The 13640-nt window shown below is 57.3% G+C and overlaps 2 protein-coding genes across 3 annotated transcripts; one reads left to right on the top strand and one right to left on the bottom strand.

Annotated features, from left to right (window-relative positions):
* The first annotated feature begins 1049 nt into the window (after positions 1-1049).
* Positions 1050-2391, top strand: GPHA2 (glycoprotein hormone subunit alpha 2). Its single transcript, XM_082748409.1, has 4 exons — positions 1050-1162; positions 1414-1586; positions 1744-1928; positions 2058-2391. Exons 2-4 carry the CDS (start codon positions 1490-1492, stop codon positions 2157-2159), a joined length of 384 nt encoding a protein of 127 aa, XP_082604535.1. The 5' UTR covers positions 1050-1162; positions 1414-1489; the 3' UTR covers positions 2160-2391.
* PPP2R5B (protein phosphatase 2 regulatory subunit B'beta) lies at positions 2388-11118 on the bottom strand. 2 transcript variants are annotated; one of them, XM_082748389.1, is made up of 15 exons: positions 11001-11118; positions 10282-10901; positions 9350-9810; positions 8388-8584; positions 7792-7893; positions 7559-7651; positions 7302-7432; positions 6169-6228; positions 5962-6070; positions 5395-5448; positions 5273-5323; positions 5035-5154; positions 3822-3949; positions 3504-3605; positions 2388-3170 (listed from the first exon to the last, which is right to left on the bottom strand). In XM_082748389.1, exons 3-15 carry the CDS (start codon positions 9546-9548, stop codon positions 3023-3025), a joined length of 1494 nt encoding a protein of 497 aa, XP_082604515.1. In that variant the 5' UTR covers positions 9549-9810; positions 10282-10901; positions 11001-11118; the 3' UTR covers positions 2388-3022. The 2 variants fall into 2 exon arrangements, with proteins under 2 accessions (XP_082604515.1, XP_082604514.1); XM_082748388.1 differs by lacking the exon at positions 11001-11118 and having other exon boundaries at positions 10282-10918.
* Positions 11119-13640: the final 2522 nt, after the last annotated feature.

Below are 13640 nucleotides of genomic sequence, written 5' to 3'. Positions count from 1 at the left end.
TAAGTCAGTGAGGCAGTGGCCCTGGGGTGTGGGGGGCCAAATCACCACAGGCTTCTTTCTGATCTCTGGCAGTGCCCTAGTCCGTGCAGCTACTGTTGACCAGGGATCTTTTCCAACTTGCCCCATTTTTGCCCCAAGTGTAATTTAGCACTGGGTATGGAGAGCAGCTTGGGCCTGACATTGACTCTGTGACCTTTGGTAGCTTTCCTTCTCTAAGCCTTCGCTGCTTTACCTGTAAAACCAGAGCCAGAGCTGGACTAGGCCACGGGCTTTGCTGGGGTTGACAGCTTCAGACTGTTCCAGGAGTCAGGTCCCTGTTATTCCAGGGTCAAAGGAGAGCCACACTCTGTGGCTGACCCCCAGGGTGACAAGTGAAAATGAAGCTTTGAAACGGACTTAGAACCCCCATCTCCCCAGTTCTGCCTCCCAGCGTATTTCAGGAGCCCCTTACTGGTGTCACTTCCTTTGTCCTTAAAAACATCTTCTCGGGACACCTGGGTGGCTCAGTTGGTTACGCGGCTGCCTTCGGCTCAGGTCATGATCCCAGCGTCCTGGGATCGAGTCCCACATCGGGCTCCTTGCTCAGCGGGGAGCCTGCTTCTCCCTCCGCCTCTGCCTGCCACTCTGTCTGCCTGTGCTCACTCTCTGACAAATAAATAAATAAATAAAATCTTAAAAAAAAAAAACATCTTCTCAACCCTTTTCCTGTGCAGTGGATAAGGGACAAGCAAGGATGAGTTTAGTAGCTCTAGGGTTGGGGTGGTAAGGCCCCGAACAGGGGAGTGTCTTGCCCAAAGTCTCGCAGCAGAGAAGAACCCTGGCGGCCACAGCGCAGCCCAGGCTCGATCCCTCTCTCCCCAGCTGCACAGAAGCTGCCCACTCCACCAGCTCCCGGGCTTTCTTCCACATCTCACTTCCCCCAGCCCTGGACCTTGGGCCGCAGAAAGCCACAGCAGTCACTCTCCGAGGACCACGCCTCGGAGCAGAGCTGCATCTCCCAGGTGGGGTTGCTCGGAGGCCTCTGCCCGGGAGGCGGGCCCGTAAGCTGATCCCCAGGAGGGTGTGGCTCCAGACGCGGCAAATAAAGATCCAGAGAGCTGAGCCGTCCGGAGATCTGAGGAACCCATTCGGCGAGCCACTCAGTGCCTGGGCCTGGGAAGTGGTAAGCCCCCAGAGGCAGCAGGAGCCCCGGGAGGGCCTGGGGCCTGCAGATGGGGCAGATGGAGGGGAGGCCGATGTTTGTGCTCCAGATGGTAGAAGAGATTCCGCGGGAGAATCACTGCAGTGGGCTGACAGCTGCGCACACGCACGCCCATGCACCCAAAGGCAGATAGAGGAAAAGCCAGCCCCACTCCCGGGCTCGCCTCCCCCCAGTCAGGAAAACCAGCCTAACTCTGGCTCCTTCACCTGCAGGCACACAGTAAAGGACTGGCCTTCCCAGCTGCACACTTCTCTCGAGACCGCGCTCTACCCGCTGTTGCAGATCCCCATGGCATCCCCCCAAACGCTGCTCCTCTGCCTGCTGGTCCTGGCAGTGACGGAAGGTTGGGGTCGCCAGGCACCCATCCCAGGCTGCCACCTGCACCGTGAGTAACCCTGGGAACAGACAGCTGGGTGGGGGCAGAGAGCTGATGCACCGGACGGAAGGGCGGGCAGCACCCGCCATGGACCTGAGGTTCCGGCGACAGGAGCTAGGCGAGGCTTCGCAGAGGCACTGCTTGCCACTCGCCTGTCTCCTTCTAGCCTTCAATGTGACAGTGCGAAGTGACCGCCAAGGCACCTGCCAGGGCTCCCATGTGGCACAGGCCTGTGTGGGCCACTGTGAGTCTAGCGCCTTCCCTTCCCGGTACTCCGTGCTGGTGGCCAGTGGCTATCGACATAACGTGACCTCCGTCTCTCAGTGCTGCACCATCAGTGGCCTGAGGAAGGTGAGAGAGCCCAGCCCGGTAGTGGCTCTTTGGGGGTGGGGAGAGACAGAGGAAGACGGGGATCAAGATGGCCCAAGAATGGATGGAATGGATGGCCACGTGAGTGGAACACGGTCCCCTCCCCCACAGGTGAAGGTGCAGCTGCAGTGTGGGGGGGACCGGAGGGAGGAGCTGGAGATCTTCACGGCCAGGACCTGCCAGTGTGACATGTGTCGCCTCTCGCGCTACTAGCCCTTCTTCCTTCTCCTTGGTCAGAGGGTCTGAGCTGGAGTATATCCTCTATATCCTGAGCCTCCTTGAGGACAACAGGTTCAGCCAGCTCTCTTAAGATTCTGTGATTGTCACCTCGAGAGAAGAGGACAATTTCGGCCCCTCCCCTGCCTCGGCCTGGCCTCCTAACCAGTCTGTCATCATTTTACTCGGTTCTTTGTCCCTACCCCTAAATAAAGCAAGCAGTTCTCAAGTTTCTCTCTTTATTAAGTCTACCCCCAGCCAGGGGAAGGGGGACAGACCATGGTTAACTGTGACACCACCCCCCACCCTAGGACACGGGGAATCTCTTCTGCCTATGCCCTCACCCCTCCCCCTGCCCAATAAATAAAAAGGGGACCAGGAAGTACAGGGTGAGGGAGAGGAGGGAAAGAGGATGCCCCAGGGGCATGTGTCGGGGGTGAGCTGGGGAGAATAAATAAACCATGGATCCCATGGTAGGGTGAGGAAGGACCTCGTGCTGGCACGAGGCAGGGCAGGCGCGGGGCTGAGTCCCCTTGCTCTAGGCAGGAGCAGGGGGAGAACCTGCCTGCAGTCTGGAGCCCAGCTTTGCGGGGCAGGTGCAGTCCGCAGCGGCAGCCTCCTGGCCAAGCCTGCCCTGGTCAAGTCCTGCCACAAAGGCCTGAGAGTTCTGTTGCCAGGACCACCATCTCCTCTCCTCCTCCCCCGCAGTGGAAGCTGCCCACGCTGGGCCAGGCAGGGAGCCCTCCGAGCCCACTCTGGCAAGGCCAGGGGCAGGTGCGTGTCTCTCTGGGCCCCTGGGTAGGAGAGGGGACGGAGGGACTGACAGCTCGGGATTCAGCTCCTCCCCTTCTAGGGGGTCTCTAGCTCTGACCCCCGCTGGCGGCCACCTGGGGTGTAAGCCGTTGGAGGGGTGCCTCTTTGGCCCCTTGGGTCCCCTGTAACCGGCGTAGCCGTAGCTCCTCCAGGCCTTGCCACAGCTCCTGACGCTCCCGGGCCTTCTGCTGCTCCCTGAGGAGAGAGGGTGAGGCAGCTCCCCTACCCGAGCCCACCCACCGTCCAGCCTCGCTCACCACCACCCTACTATGTAGGGACTTTACGGGACCTTCCACTTAGGGAAGAGAGCGCTGGGAAACAGGCCCTAGCCTGTGGTCATGGAGCTGAAGGGGAGAAAGCTCCAGACCTGGGAGACAACTTGGGAACACGACTGGAGGCTGCACTGGGGAGCTGGGCGTACAAGGCCCAGCAGGAACCCACAGACTAAACCCTGAGGCTCCTTCCAACCACAGGAGCCGGCTCCATCCTGCTTTTCCCCTCTCCCCCCAGGTGCAGCCCAACACTCACTGCTGCTTTTCTAGCTTGTAGGAGGCTGTGAGCTCATCAAACAGCTTTCCATTCATCTCCATGAACGTCTTGAGCACGTTGTAGATCAGAGACACGATGGTTCTTGGCAGGGTCCGGGGAGGGTGAGGAAATGGGGACAGCTCAGTCGGGCACCGTCTCCCTCCCCTGCACTCTGCCGACCCGTTCCCCAACCGCACACGCAGCTCTGAACAGCTCTGCTCTCAGCCTGCCCCTCTCCCCAGCCCCGACCCTCCCGGGTCTGGACCGGCCGGCCCTGGACCCAGCTTCTGTGGGTTAGGTCAAGGCCTAGGCACTCACTGATTCCAGTGTTCCTTAGAGACTTGGTAGAGGGTCCCAAACACAGCAGGCAGCACAGTGTGGCAGTTGTCCTCAATGAGGCTCAGGATATACTCATTGTTCCAGAAGTACAGAGCCCGCTCTGCAACCTGGGACAGCAAGGGGGCAGAGTGGGCGCCTGGCAGTGGCGTCCCCGCAGGTGCAAGGCCTGGTACCCACCTCTACCCACCAAACCCAGGGTGCCCCACCCTCCACACACCCAAATTCTCAGGGCTCATCTGACCCACTGGAGAAGACAGTATAGTGAAGACAAAAGAGCACTGGATTTGGAGTCCACCGCTCAGGGTCGAATCCTAGTTCTGCTACACACTGGACAGATGACCCAGGGTGAGGCCTTCAACCTCTCAGCTTCGGTCTTTTCAATTGTAAAATGGGGCTCTTTTTTTTTTTTTTTTTTTTAGATTTTATTTATTTATTTGACAGAGAGATCACAAGTAGTCGGAGAGGCAGGCAGAGAGAGAGGGAAGCAGGCTCCCCGCTGAGCAGAGAGCCCGATGCGGGACTCGATCCCAGGACCCTGAGATCATGACCTGAGCCGAAGGCAGCGGCTTAATCCCCTGAGCCACCCAGGCGTCCCAAATGGGGCTCTTAATAGCTCTCTCCCCAGGGCTGTTGTAAGAATCAAACGAGGTGTTTAATAAACTTCAATGCCAGACTCCCTGTGAGGAAGACTTGACTTTCACCAGGTTAAAGCACAGACAAATGGGCGAAAGTCTGCACACACGTGCAGGAAAATAGCAATTCCGACCAGCCTGAGGAAGCGGGACTGCCTGGCTGGGCGCTGGAGTGGGACTCATGACATCAAAAGCCACCAAGAGGGGGCGGGGATAACAAGCCATTTTGGAGCACCCCTGAGTTTACCAGCTAGGTTAGCACTACACTCTCCTTCGTCCTCATCACTACCTTGTGAAGAGACTACTGTGGTCCACTCCACAGATGAGGAAGCGTCATCAGATTCGAGTGGCAAATGATGGCCTGGGACCTTTAGCCCGTGGGGTTAAAGGGCTGAGGCCTGCCCCTAGGTCTCCCGACCTGAAGTCCAGTTATTGCCCCGTTATCAGACCCTGGTGGGTCCAGAGGAGAAACTGAGGTTGGAGGGAGCTGTGTTAGGTCAACTGGCCAGCCCTCCTAGTCCATACCCCGGATCCCACCCCTACCTGTTCCCACCCCATACCTGGAAATGGGGGCTGGACACACAGCGGGCCACCTGCTTGAAGAGGGGCTCCTGGATCTTCACAAACTGGGAGGGCTCAATGACATCAAGAATCTCTTCCATCTCCCCCAAAAACATCACCTGGGGTTCGGGACACAGGAGATCGCAGTTCCCATCTCCCCCCACCCACATGTGACCACCCGCCGGAACCGGGGCCCCCCAACCCCGCTCTGGGGGACATCAGAGCCCTTCCTCATACCTCTTTCTGCGTACAGGTCTTTGGCCAGTATTTGAGCAGCCCCCGGATCACCTGTGGGAGTTGAGGCAGAAGAGTCAGACCTGCAGGGGTGCGGCCTGCCTTTCCCCCCCAGAGGTACTCACGTGCTCTGTTAAGGTGGCGTCCTTCTCCAGGAACTGCACCACACAGTATGCCAGCTGGGGGGGGGGGGGTGGGGATTGGGGGGAGAAAGAAGACTGGGTCAGGAAGGGACTGTGACCAGACGCCAGATGTTCGCTCCCTTACCCAGTCTCCTCCCTCATTCGCCAAGCATTTACCGACCATCTAGATTGGGCCAAGCACCATGCTCTGTGCGCGGGACACAGAGTGTCCTTCCAGAGGGAAGAGGCACCAAAATAGCCCTTATAAATTTCACAAAAGTTTCCATAATTGAAATCTACATCACAATCTATGGGAATATGGAAAGAGAAGAATTTAATCCTGCCTAGAGCAGGTCGGAAGGGAAAGGACTGGGAAGGCTTCAGGAAGCTGATGTCTGACATCAGCCTTAAAGCATCGTGGAAATTCTCTATAGTAGACGGAACAGAATTGGTAAAGAAAAAAGGTGAGGGGAGACCCCAGGAGTTCATGACTTAGTGCGGGCTGACCCCACAGCTGCCCTGCCTCTGCCAGGATCTCTCTCCTGCAGCAGGGCCAGGCCTGGGCCTTACCTGGGCATGAAACACAGAGAGTGACTTGACAGAGTGTAGGGGAATCAGGACCCGGACCAGGAACTGCTTGTGCTCGGTCTTCAAGGGCAGCGCAAAGCCATTGATGATGCTGTGGAGGGGGAAGAAGAGAGGAGGAGGGCTCAGATGACGCGGTCTCTGTTTCTCCTCCCAGAATCCTAAGGCTCCAGCCGAGGCCCAGAGAGTCACCTTCCTAAGATCTCCAGCAGCTCAGCCACACCATTGAAGTGCTCGAGTTCATAGATGAACCTGTGAGAAGAAGGGGAGGTTGCGGAAGGGTTCAGAGCAATTCCAGTCGGCCCAGCGCCCCCTTCAGCCATCGTGCCTGCCGCCCCCACCCTGCACACTAATCTGACTGTCTCCCAACCCAGAGGCTGTGCTCCCTTCCCAAACCAGGCCCCCCTGAAATCCACACCCACCTCTGAATCACCCTCCTCAGCCCAGGCCCTGGTGCTCAGACCTCTCTTCTATGAGGCATTCCAACTTGTCTCTTTCTCCCCCAGACCCTGACTCTCATTTTCGGGACCCCATCCAGTCCGCAGGCCCCCTAGCTTGCATCCTTCGCTTTCATGCCTTTCAACCGAAAGAATGACAAACACTTAAAGAGTGTCTACTCTGTGCTACATACTTCTCGAAATTATCCTGCGAGATAGGGTTTATTAGATCCATTATATAGATGAAGAAATCGAGGCTCAGCAGTTCAACAACTCCTGCCCCAAAGTTAATAAGCCGGGGATCTGATGGACCGGAGCTCCTGGAGGACAGGGACCGGGGCTCGGCTATTTTGTAGCCAATACCGTAAGAGCTAATGTTTCAGATTCCCAGCCTTGGCCAAAGAGCTACATCCTGTGTGCTTTGGAGACATTGTCTCATTTCGCTCTGATGACCATCCCCGGGGGAGTAGAGCTATCATTCCCGTTTTAGAGATGAGAGAACTTAAATAATGTGCCCACGTTCACCTAAACATTTGAACCAAACTCAGAAAGGCCACTGAGCTCCAAAGCCAATCTCAACTACAAGGCCATGTGGGCCCCTATCCCCACTGGGCACTGTTGCTCAATCCACGTTTGCAGAAACAATCTCTTTACTTGGGTCTTTATGGCTTGGTCGCAATAAAGGTCAGAAGATTTGATCCTAGGCTCCCAGGACTGACCTAGTCCCTGCAAACCAATTCATCTCCCTCAGTCTGTATTTCCTCATCTGTAAAATGGAAATAAATACCCTTTCCCTGCTGACCTCACGGGAGACTCTGCCTCCCTCTTCTCCCCTGTAGCTCTCCCCTCCCGCCCCAGGTCTCAGCTGGGCAGGCAGCAGGCACCCACCGGAGGAAGATGTGGCTGCACTGTTTGCGGATGTAGGCCCGGAGCCCCAGGAACTTGCCATAGACCCTGTGCAGGATGGTCTTGAGGTACTCGCGCTCCCGGGGGTCCTCACTATCAAATAGCTCCAGGAGCTAGGGGACCCAGGGTCAGGGGTCAGGGGGGAGCCCAAGCCCAGGCTGCTTCCATCCTATCCCCACACCCCTCAGAGAGCCTGCCCCTGTCCCATGGCACCACCCAGCCTGGGCTCCCCACTTCACCATCAGCACAAACTTTTGATCCACATATCTCTTGGCCACGGAGGGCTGGAAGTCTGGGCTCTCCAGGAAACGTAGGAAAAACTCATACACCAGCTGGGAGAGGGGACAGACAAAAAGGTGAGTTCAGGAACAGCCCCCCTCCTCCCCCGGCCCTACGGCCCCCTCTCTGCCAGCATAGGAGACCCTCTCCCCTCTACGGAAACCCAGCTTCCTGCCTTCCCCAGCCCCCATACCTGCAGATGTGGCCAAGAAGGCTCCAGGTTGGGTTCATCCTCTTCAGGATCAAATTCAGGGTTCTCACTGGGTGGTAGGGTCCGGAAGATATTCACTGAGATCTGAAGGGCAGGGGCAGGGTTCTTTTAGGAAGAGTCGTCGGAGGCAGAAGCCAGGAGGTCCCCTATCCAGAGTTCTAATGAGCCTCAGCGCCTGCCTCACGGAAGCCCTGGGCAGGGGGCTGGGAACCCAGAAATAAACAAGACACATCCCTGCTCTCTAGTGGGCACAGTCCAGCGGGGAAGACAAGATGTTAAGCGGTAAGGTCTATGGACATTCTAATCAACACAAAGGAGATTTCTAGCTCGAACATTAAGAAACTCTGTGGAAGAGGCAGCGCCTGAGCCAGGCCATGGCAATAAGGGACGTGGTGGGCGGGCACACCGGGCCTCGGGAGGGCATAAGTCGAAGTGCATGGTGGGTCAGGCCCAGGAGGCGCTGAGGGAGGCAGTGGGGCTGGGGGACCGGTAGTGGCAGGTTCTTCTTTGCAGAAGCAGGTCAGTAGGGTTCCATGTCCCCCCAGCCCTCCCCCAGAGGTCAGGGGCCAGGCGCTTACCATGCGGATGATGTCTGGGTAGACAGGCTCAATGAGGACCCCCCGGGTGCTCCCCACACACTCCACCAGCTCATTGAGTGCCGCCCGCTTCACCTCCTTCCCCTTCAGGTCAGCCACACAGTCCAAAAAGTCAAACATCACCCCACACTGGGCCAGCTTCCGGCTCAACAGCTCATGCAGCTCAGAGGCTGGCACATCTGGGGAGAAGGGAGGGGGCTGAGCCTGTGCCCCAGTTACCACAGCTCCCGGCTTTGGCGTGCCCTCCGAATCCACAGAGCGGCCTCCTCTGCCCCCGGACCCCCTGCTCTTGTGTCATCCCCCACTCTCTGCAGAGAGCAAACGACTTCTGTCCCATCCTCCACTCCTGCAGGGTAAAGGAGCTGCATCTCTCCCTCCTAACCCAGGCGCAGACGGCATGATGGCCTGACTCAGAGCCAGGGAAGGGACCCCGGAAGCCTGGGCTTTCCACAGGTGCCTGAAACGGCCATGCCTTCCTCTCCCAGCCGGCGCTCTGTTCTAAGAACCAGAAAGGGGGAGGACGGTGGGGGCTGAGGATCTCTTGGGTGCTCCCTGGCTCAGCCAGTCGGGGGGCCCTGCGGCCCAGCGGTGGGGAGACTACACGGTGATCACGGGGAGCCGGGCTGAGCACCTGCTCCAGGACCCTAGCTGTGGCCTCCTGGAACCCAGGCTATGCGCCCCACCCTTGGCCCTGGTCTGCCCCCCAGGGTGGCGCCACTTCCAGATGCCCCACCTCCAAGGATGACAGGCCAGTCAGGCCATGCGTCAGCAGAGAGGGCTGGAGGGCTGGGGGGTGGGGGTCATCTCTAGTGGTGGAGTCCCTCGCCTGGAAGGGGCCTTCTAAACCCTCTAACCGCAGCTACCAGCTGCATGTCACTACCCGCTGCAGCTTTGCTTGCCCACCGTCGGGCTCAGGGACCCTGGCAGCCAGCAGCACGGCTCACCTTTGAGCAGGGGCAGCGGAGTGAGCTCTTGCTGGTTGCTCTGATAGCGGAACTGAGAGGAGCTGTGGGAGCGCCGGGGCCGGGCCCTGCGGAGGGAACGGCGGGAGAAGCCATCCACCTTATCGGGTGGGGGCACAGGCGACAGCCCTGGGGAAGAAGGGCTGGTGGGGGTGCTTGCGGGGGGCAGCTTCGTCTCCATGGCAGCCAGGTGGTGGGTCAAGCTTTTAGAGCCCCCGGGGTTCCCTCTGGGCCTGGAGGATGCCAAACGGGGTGAGGCTGACTAACTTGGGCCCATCCTGGAGGCGGGGGGCGGTGGGCACAACCACAGTCTGGGCCCCCCCCCAGGGCCTTTGGCAACTGCCCAGTCCTGGGGGGGCAGGCAGAGTAGAGAGGAGGATGGCTCAGGCCTCAGGTCCTTCCTGGGGGTCCCGAAGAGTCCAGTGAGGGTTCTCACCCTGGCTCTTTTGAAAATGAAGTCAGGGCAGAGAGACCAGCAAAAGAAACAGAGAGAGCCTGTCAGTTCTTCCAGGAAAGACAGTGTGTGGGGCTGCCCAAGTCCGAGTGCTCAAATCTTCGTTTCCCTCCTACCCTCACCCAGATCCTAAATACAGGTGCAGCCCCTTCCCAAAGGAGCATGTCCCGCCCTTCTCCCAGATGGAAAGATCCCAGGCTCCAAAACAACCCCTCTTGGGATGGGGCCTATCCCCCACACCAGTCCCTATGTAGAATGGGGAACCCCATCCTTATCCCTGGCCCCTAACAGAATGGGGCCCCCTTCTGCTCCACTAATCCAGGCCACCAGAGACTTCCCCAAGAATGGGGGCCCTATCCCCACGCCACCCCTCCCTTCTAAAATCTGGCAAGCTCCTCTACCTCAGCTCCTCCTTCCTCGTCCCCCAAATCTCATCTGCCTCCTGGTGGGGGACACTCACTTCTCAGAAGCCCCGACTTCCGTCCCCGACCACCGGGGGCTGCGAGTGGGGAGGGGTAGGCTGTTCAGGTCTCCTTCGCAGCGGTTTCGCTCCGGGCGCTGGCTCTGGGTGGCGGCGCTCCTGGGTTCTCTCTCTCGCTCCGGGAGAGCCGGAGCATGCCCCAGCTCAGCCCCAGGTCGGGGTGCAGGCGGTCGGCGCGCTCTGGGCTACCCCGGCAGCGTGTGGACCTCTCCTCAAGTCTTGGGACCCGACCCAGCGCCGCGCTGCGCCGCGGGAACCCCGGCTCTGTGCGCACCGGCACCCGCCGCCCAGCTGCTCAGGATGACATCAAGTCACCTCCCCCCGCCCGGCCCGCACCTCCCCGAGGGCTGGGGGGGGGGGGTGGAGGGAGGGGAGCGCTGCGTCAGGAAATTCCCGGGGCCGCTGGGAAATGTAGTCCCCGCACGGCTTAAAGGGTCCTGCCAGACCAGGGGTAACCCCTGCAGGAGCCTGGGGTCAAAGCTTAAGCAGAATGGGATGGGGTCCAACTGGGGCTAGGCTCCTGCGTTCTAGGAAGGAGACTGCACCGGAAGAGAGGACTCCGGAGTCTGCACCAGGAAGCTGGGAGTGATGCCAGGACCCTGGCAGGAAAGAGGACCAATCCTATACCAGGCCCAAAGATTTGACCTGCTTCATCTGTGCCCCAAGCATTCCACCCACTGGGGGAATCCCTCCCTCACCCCGGAAGGGCAGGACAGCAGAACCAACTTGGAAACGGGCACGGAACTGGTTAATATTCTGCAGTGAGCCAGTGCCTGCTGGGAGAGGTGTGGTGTACCCAAGACTGCTGGGAAATGCAGTCCACCCTCAGGCCTGCAGTCCCCCTCCCATCCCTTGCTGTCTATGGTGACATCATGGTCTGGGGTTTAAAGGGCCAGCCTTGGAATGGCAAAGCATCCAAGTAGGAGGTGCTCCCTGGCACTGCCACCCCCCTCCCGGGCAAGCAGGCCTCCCTGGACAGACCCTTAGCTCCTCTGGGCCCTAAGATGTGATAGTGGGGTCTCTTGTTAAAACTCTACTGCAGGGCATTCAAGGTACAGGTGGGATTCCAGGAGTTTGGCGTTCTGGACAAATATTCCTGTCCTATAGTCTTGGGCCTCCTTCTTAGGACTCTGGACCCCAATATCCTTTATATGTCTTAACTCCATCCCCTACCCTACACTGTGAAATTTTCATCCAGAAGTTCTGTCAGGATCAACAACTAACCGGTTCGTGCAAGCAGAAGAAAAGAGCAATGAGGCTTGGACACTGAGGCCGTTTTCAGAATCTTCTTACCCTGCCTTATACCTTGGTGACCAGCCATCTTCCCCGAGAGGTGCCCATCTACTGGAGGTACAGAAAGCAAAGGCCATAGTTTAGCCAGGCAGGGCACAGGGCTCTGTGACTGAAGAGGTGGCCAGCAGCCCCCTGCTAGGAAGTCTTCAGCAGGCTTTGTCCACCTGGCCCTTGGTGTCCTTAACTGTCAAATGAAAACCCATAAATTTTCTCCTTGCCTACCTCCCAGGCTCAGAAGTGAAGCCTGTCCCACATCCCTGCAGAAAAAGGCTGGGGGACAGCAGGCCCACAGAACCACCTCCAGCCAGATGAGGACCCACCCCCTTCCCAGCCCAGACAAGAGAAGGGCTTTGCCCAAGGTCACAAAGCTAGGACCACAGACGTCCCAGCCTGAATTAGGAGGACACCAGCTCCAGCCTCCCCCCACCCCAGCTCCCTGGGGGCTAGTGCCCTGAACTCTGAGGATCTCCAGGCCAGAATGAGTGTGGAGAGGTCATGTTTTATAGAAAGGGTGTGCTCCGTTTGAGGATTTGGGGTTCTGAATGGTGGAAGACATAAGACTTCTTATAAGAAGTAGCATTTGAACTAGATCTCAAAATAGATACAATGTCACCCGGGGGAGGGAGGTATTGGATAAAAATCCTTTTTTAAAATCATCATTATTGAGATATCATTCACATACTATACAGTTCACCGATTTTGGCACTGGCATTTAATGAGTGCAGAGTTGCGGTTTTTCAAGATGAAAAAGTTCTGGAAAAAGAAAAAAAAAGTTCTGGATATTGGTTGCACAACAATGTGAATATCCCTAATACTATTGAACTGTATACTTAGAAATGGTTAAGATGGTAGAATTTGTTATATGTATTTTACCACCATTTAGGCAAAATGCAAAATCTAGGTCTTCCATCATGGACCAAGTCAAAAGCCACAGCCCACAGATAACCTTCCATGATCCCTTCCATAGCTATCCAGAGGCCACTGAGGGAATTCCCAGAGGGGCTTCTTCTTCTAAGCAGCTCATCCCTGGAAAAGGGAGAGCCTCCTCCCAGGGCCCTGGAGGCCTTCAGCAACCGGTTTGCCTGTTGAGTTTCTTTTTTTCTTTTTTAAATTTTCTTTTTATTTTATTTTATTTATTTATTTGACAGAGATCGCAAGTAGGCAGAGAAGCAGGCAGAGAGAGAGGAGGAAGCAGACTCCCTGCTGAGCAGAGAGCCCAACTCGGGGCTCATCCCTGGACCCTGAGCTCATGAGATCCTGAGCTGAGCAGAAGGCAGAGGCTTAACCCACTGAGCCGCCCAGGTGCCCCACCTATTGAGTTTGTACCTAAACTAATATGGAGAGGCCCCCAAGGAGCCCCATAAACCCTGACCCTCCCCCCTTTTATCTCTGTGGAGAGGAACCATGGCCTGGGTCTTCACCCCAGAAATACCCCTGGGGGATCCCCACACCGCCTTCCCTCCTGAGAACATAGCATTCTCTTTACTCTGTATTTCTTATTCTCCCTTTCAGCTCCTACTCCAATGCCCTGGCCAGATTCTGGAACTACTATGTCTTTGGAGCTGGTCTTCTGTGGATCTCATAGTACGCTGGGGGAGGCAGCAGGAAAGACTTTTGTGCCCCTCTGAGTCCTGTTTATCTCTCTGCTGTGTGCAGACACTGCGCTATGTCACAGATGTGGGTACAGCCTCACTGGAGGGAAGCTGGCCCATGAAGCAGCCACCCCAGATCAGGGGCCTGGGTACTGGGGGCTCTGTGTTCCCAAGCCTTGAACATGATGTACCCCATTCTCACAGCAGGGGAATGACCGCCTCTCTTAGTCTGGACATCAGGACAACTTTCCCTAGACTCCAGAATATACCCTTCCATCCCCACTGCCTTTGGGAGAAGTGATGTTTGTTCATTCACTTGGCTCCATAGGCTCTTAGATGCATGGCCTCAGTTTCCGCTCCTGTAAAATGGGGATTTTAATAGTACCTCTCTCCAAGGGTGTGCTGAAGAGCAAATGAAGTAATGTCTAGAAAGTGACAAGGCCGTGGCCCAGG

This window comes from Mustela nivalis, assembly GCF_964662115.1.
Source record: "Mustela nivalis genome assembly, chromosome: 9".
Lineage (NCBI taxonomy): Eukaryota > Metazoa > Chordata > Mammalia > Carnivora > Mustelidae > Mustela > Mustela nivalis.
Note: the sequence above shows the minus strand (reverse complement) of the source record. Positions and strands in the feature narration are given on the sequence as shown.

Coding starts and splice junctions, on each gene's coding strand:
- PPP2R5B (XM_082748389.1), bottom strand. CDS start 9,548: ATGGAGACGAAGCTGCCCCCCGCAAGCACCCCCACCAGCCCTTCTTCC. Junction 5,324..5,394: donor ACGCCACCTTAACAGAGCAC/GTGAGTACCTCT, acceptor CAACTCCCACAG/GTGATCCGGGGGCTGCTCAA. Junction 3,171..3,503: donor TACAAGCTAGAAAAGCAGCA/GTGAGTGTTGGG, acceptor CTCTCTCCTCAG/GGAGCAGCAGAAGGCCCGGG.
- GPHA2 (XM_082748409.1), top strand. CDS start 1,490: ATGGCATCCCCCCAAACGCTGCTCCTCTGCCTGCTGGTCCTGGCAGTG. Junction 1,587..1,743: donor CCCAGGCTGCCACCTGCACC/GTGAGTAACCCT, acceptor GTCTCCTTCTAG/CCTTCAATGTGACAGTGCGA. Junction 1,929..2,057: donor CCATCAGTGGCCTGAGGAAG/GTGAGAGAGCCC, acceptor CCTCCCCCACAG/GTGAAGGTGCAGCTGCAGTG.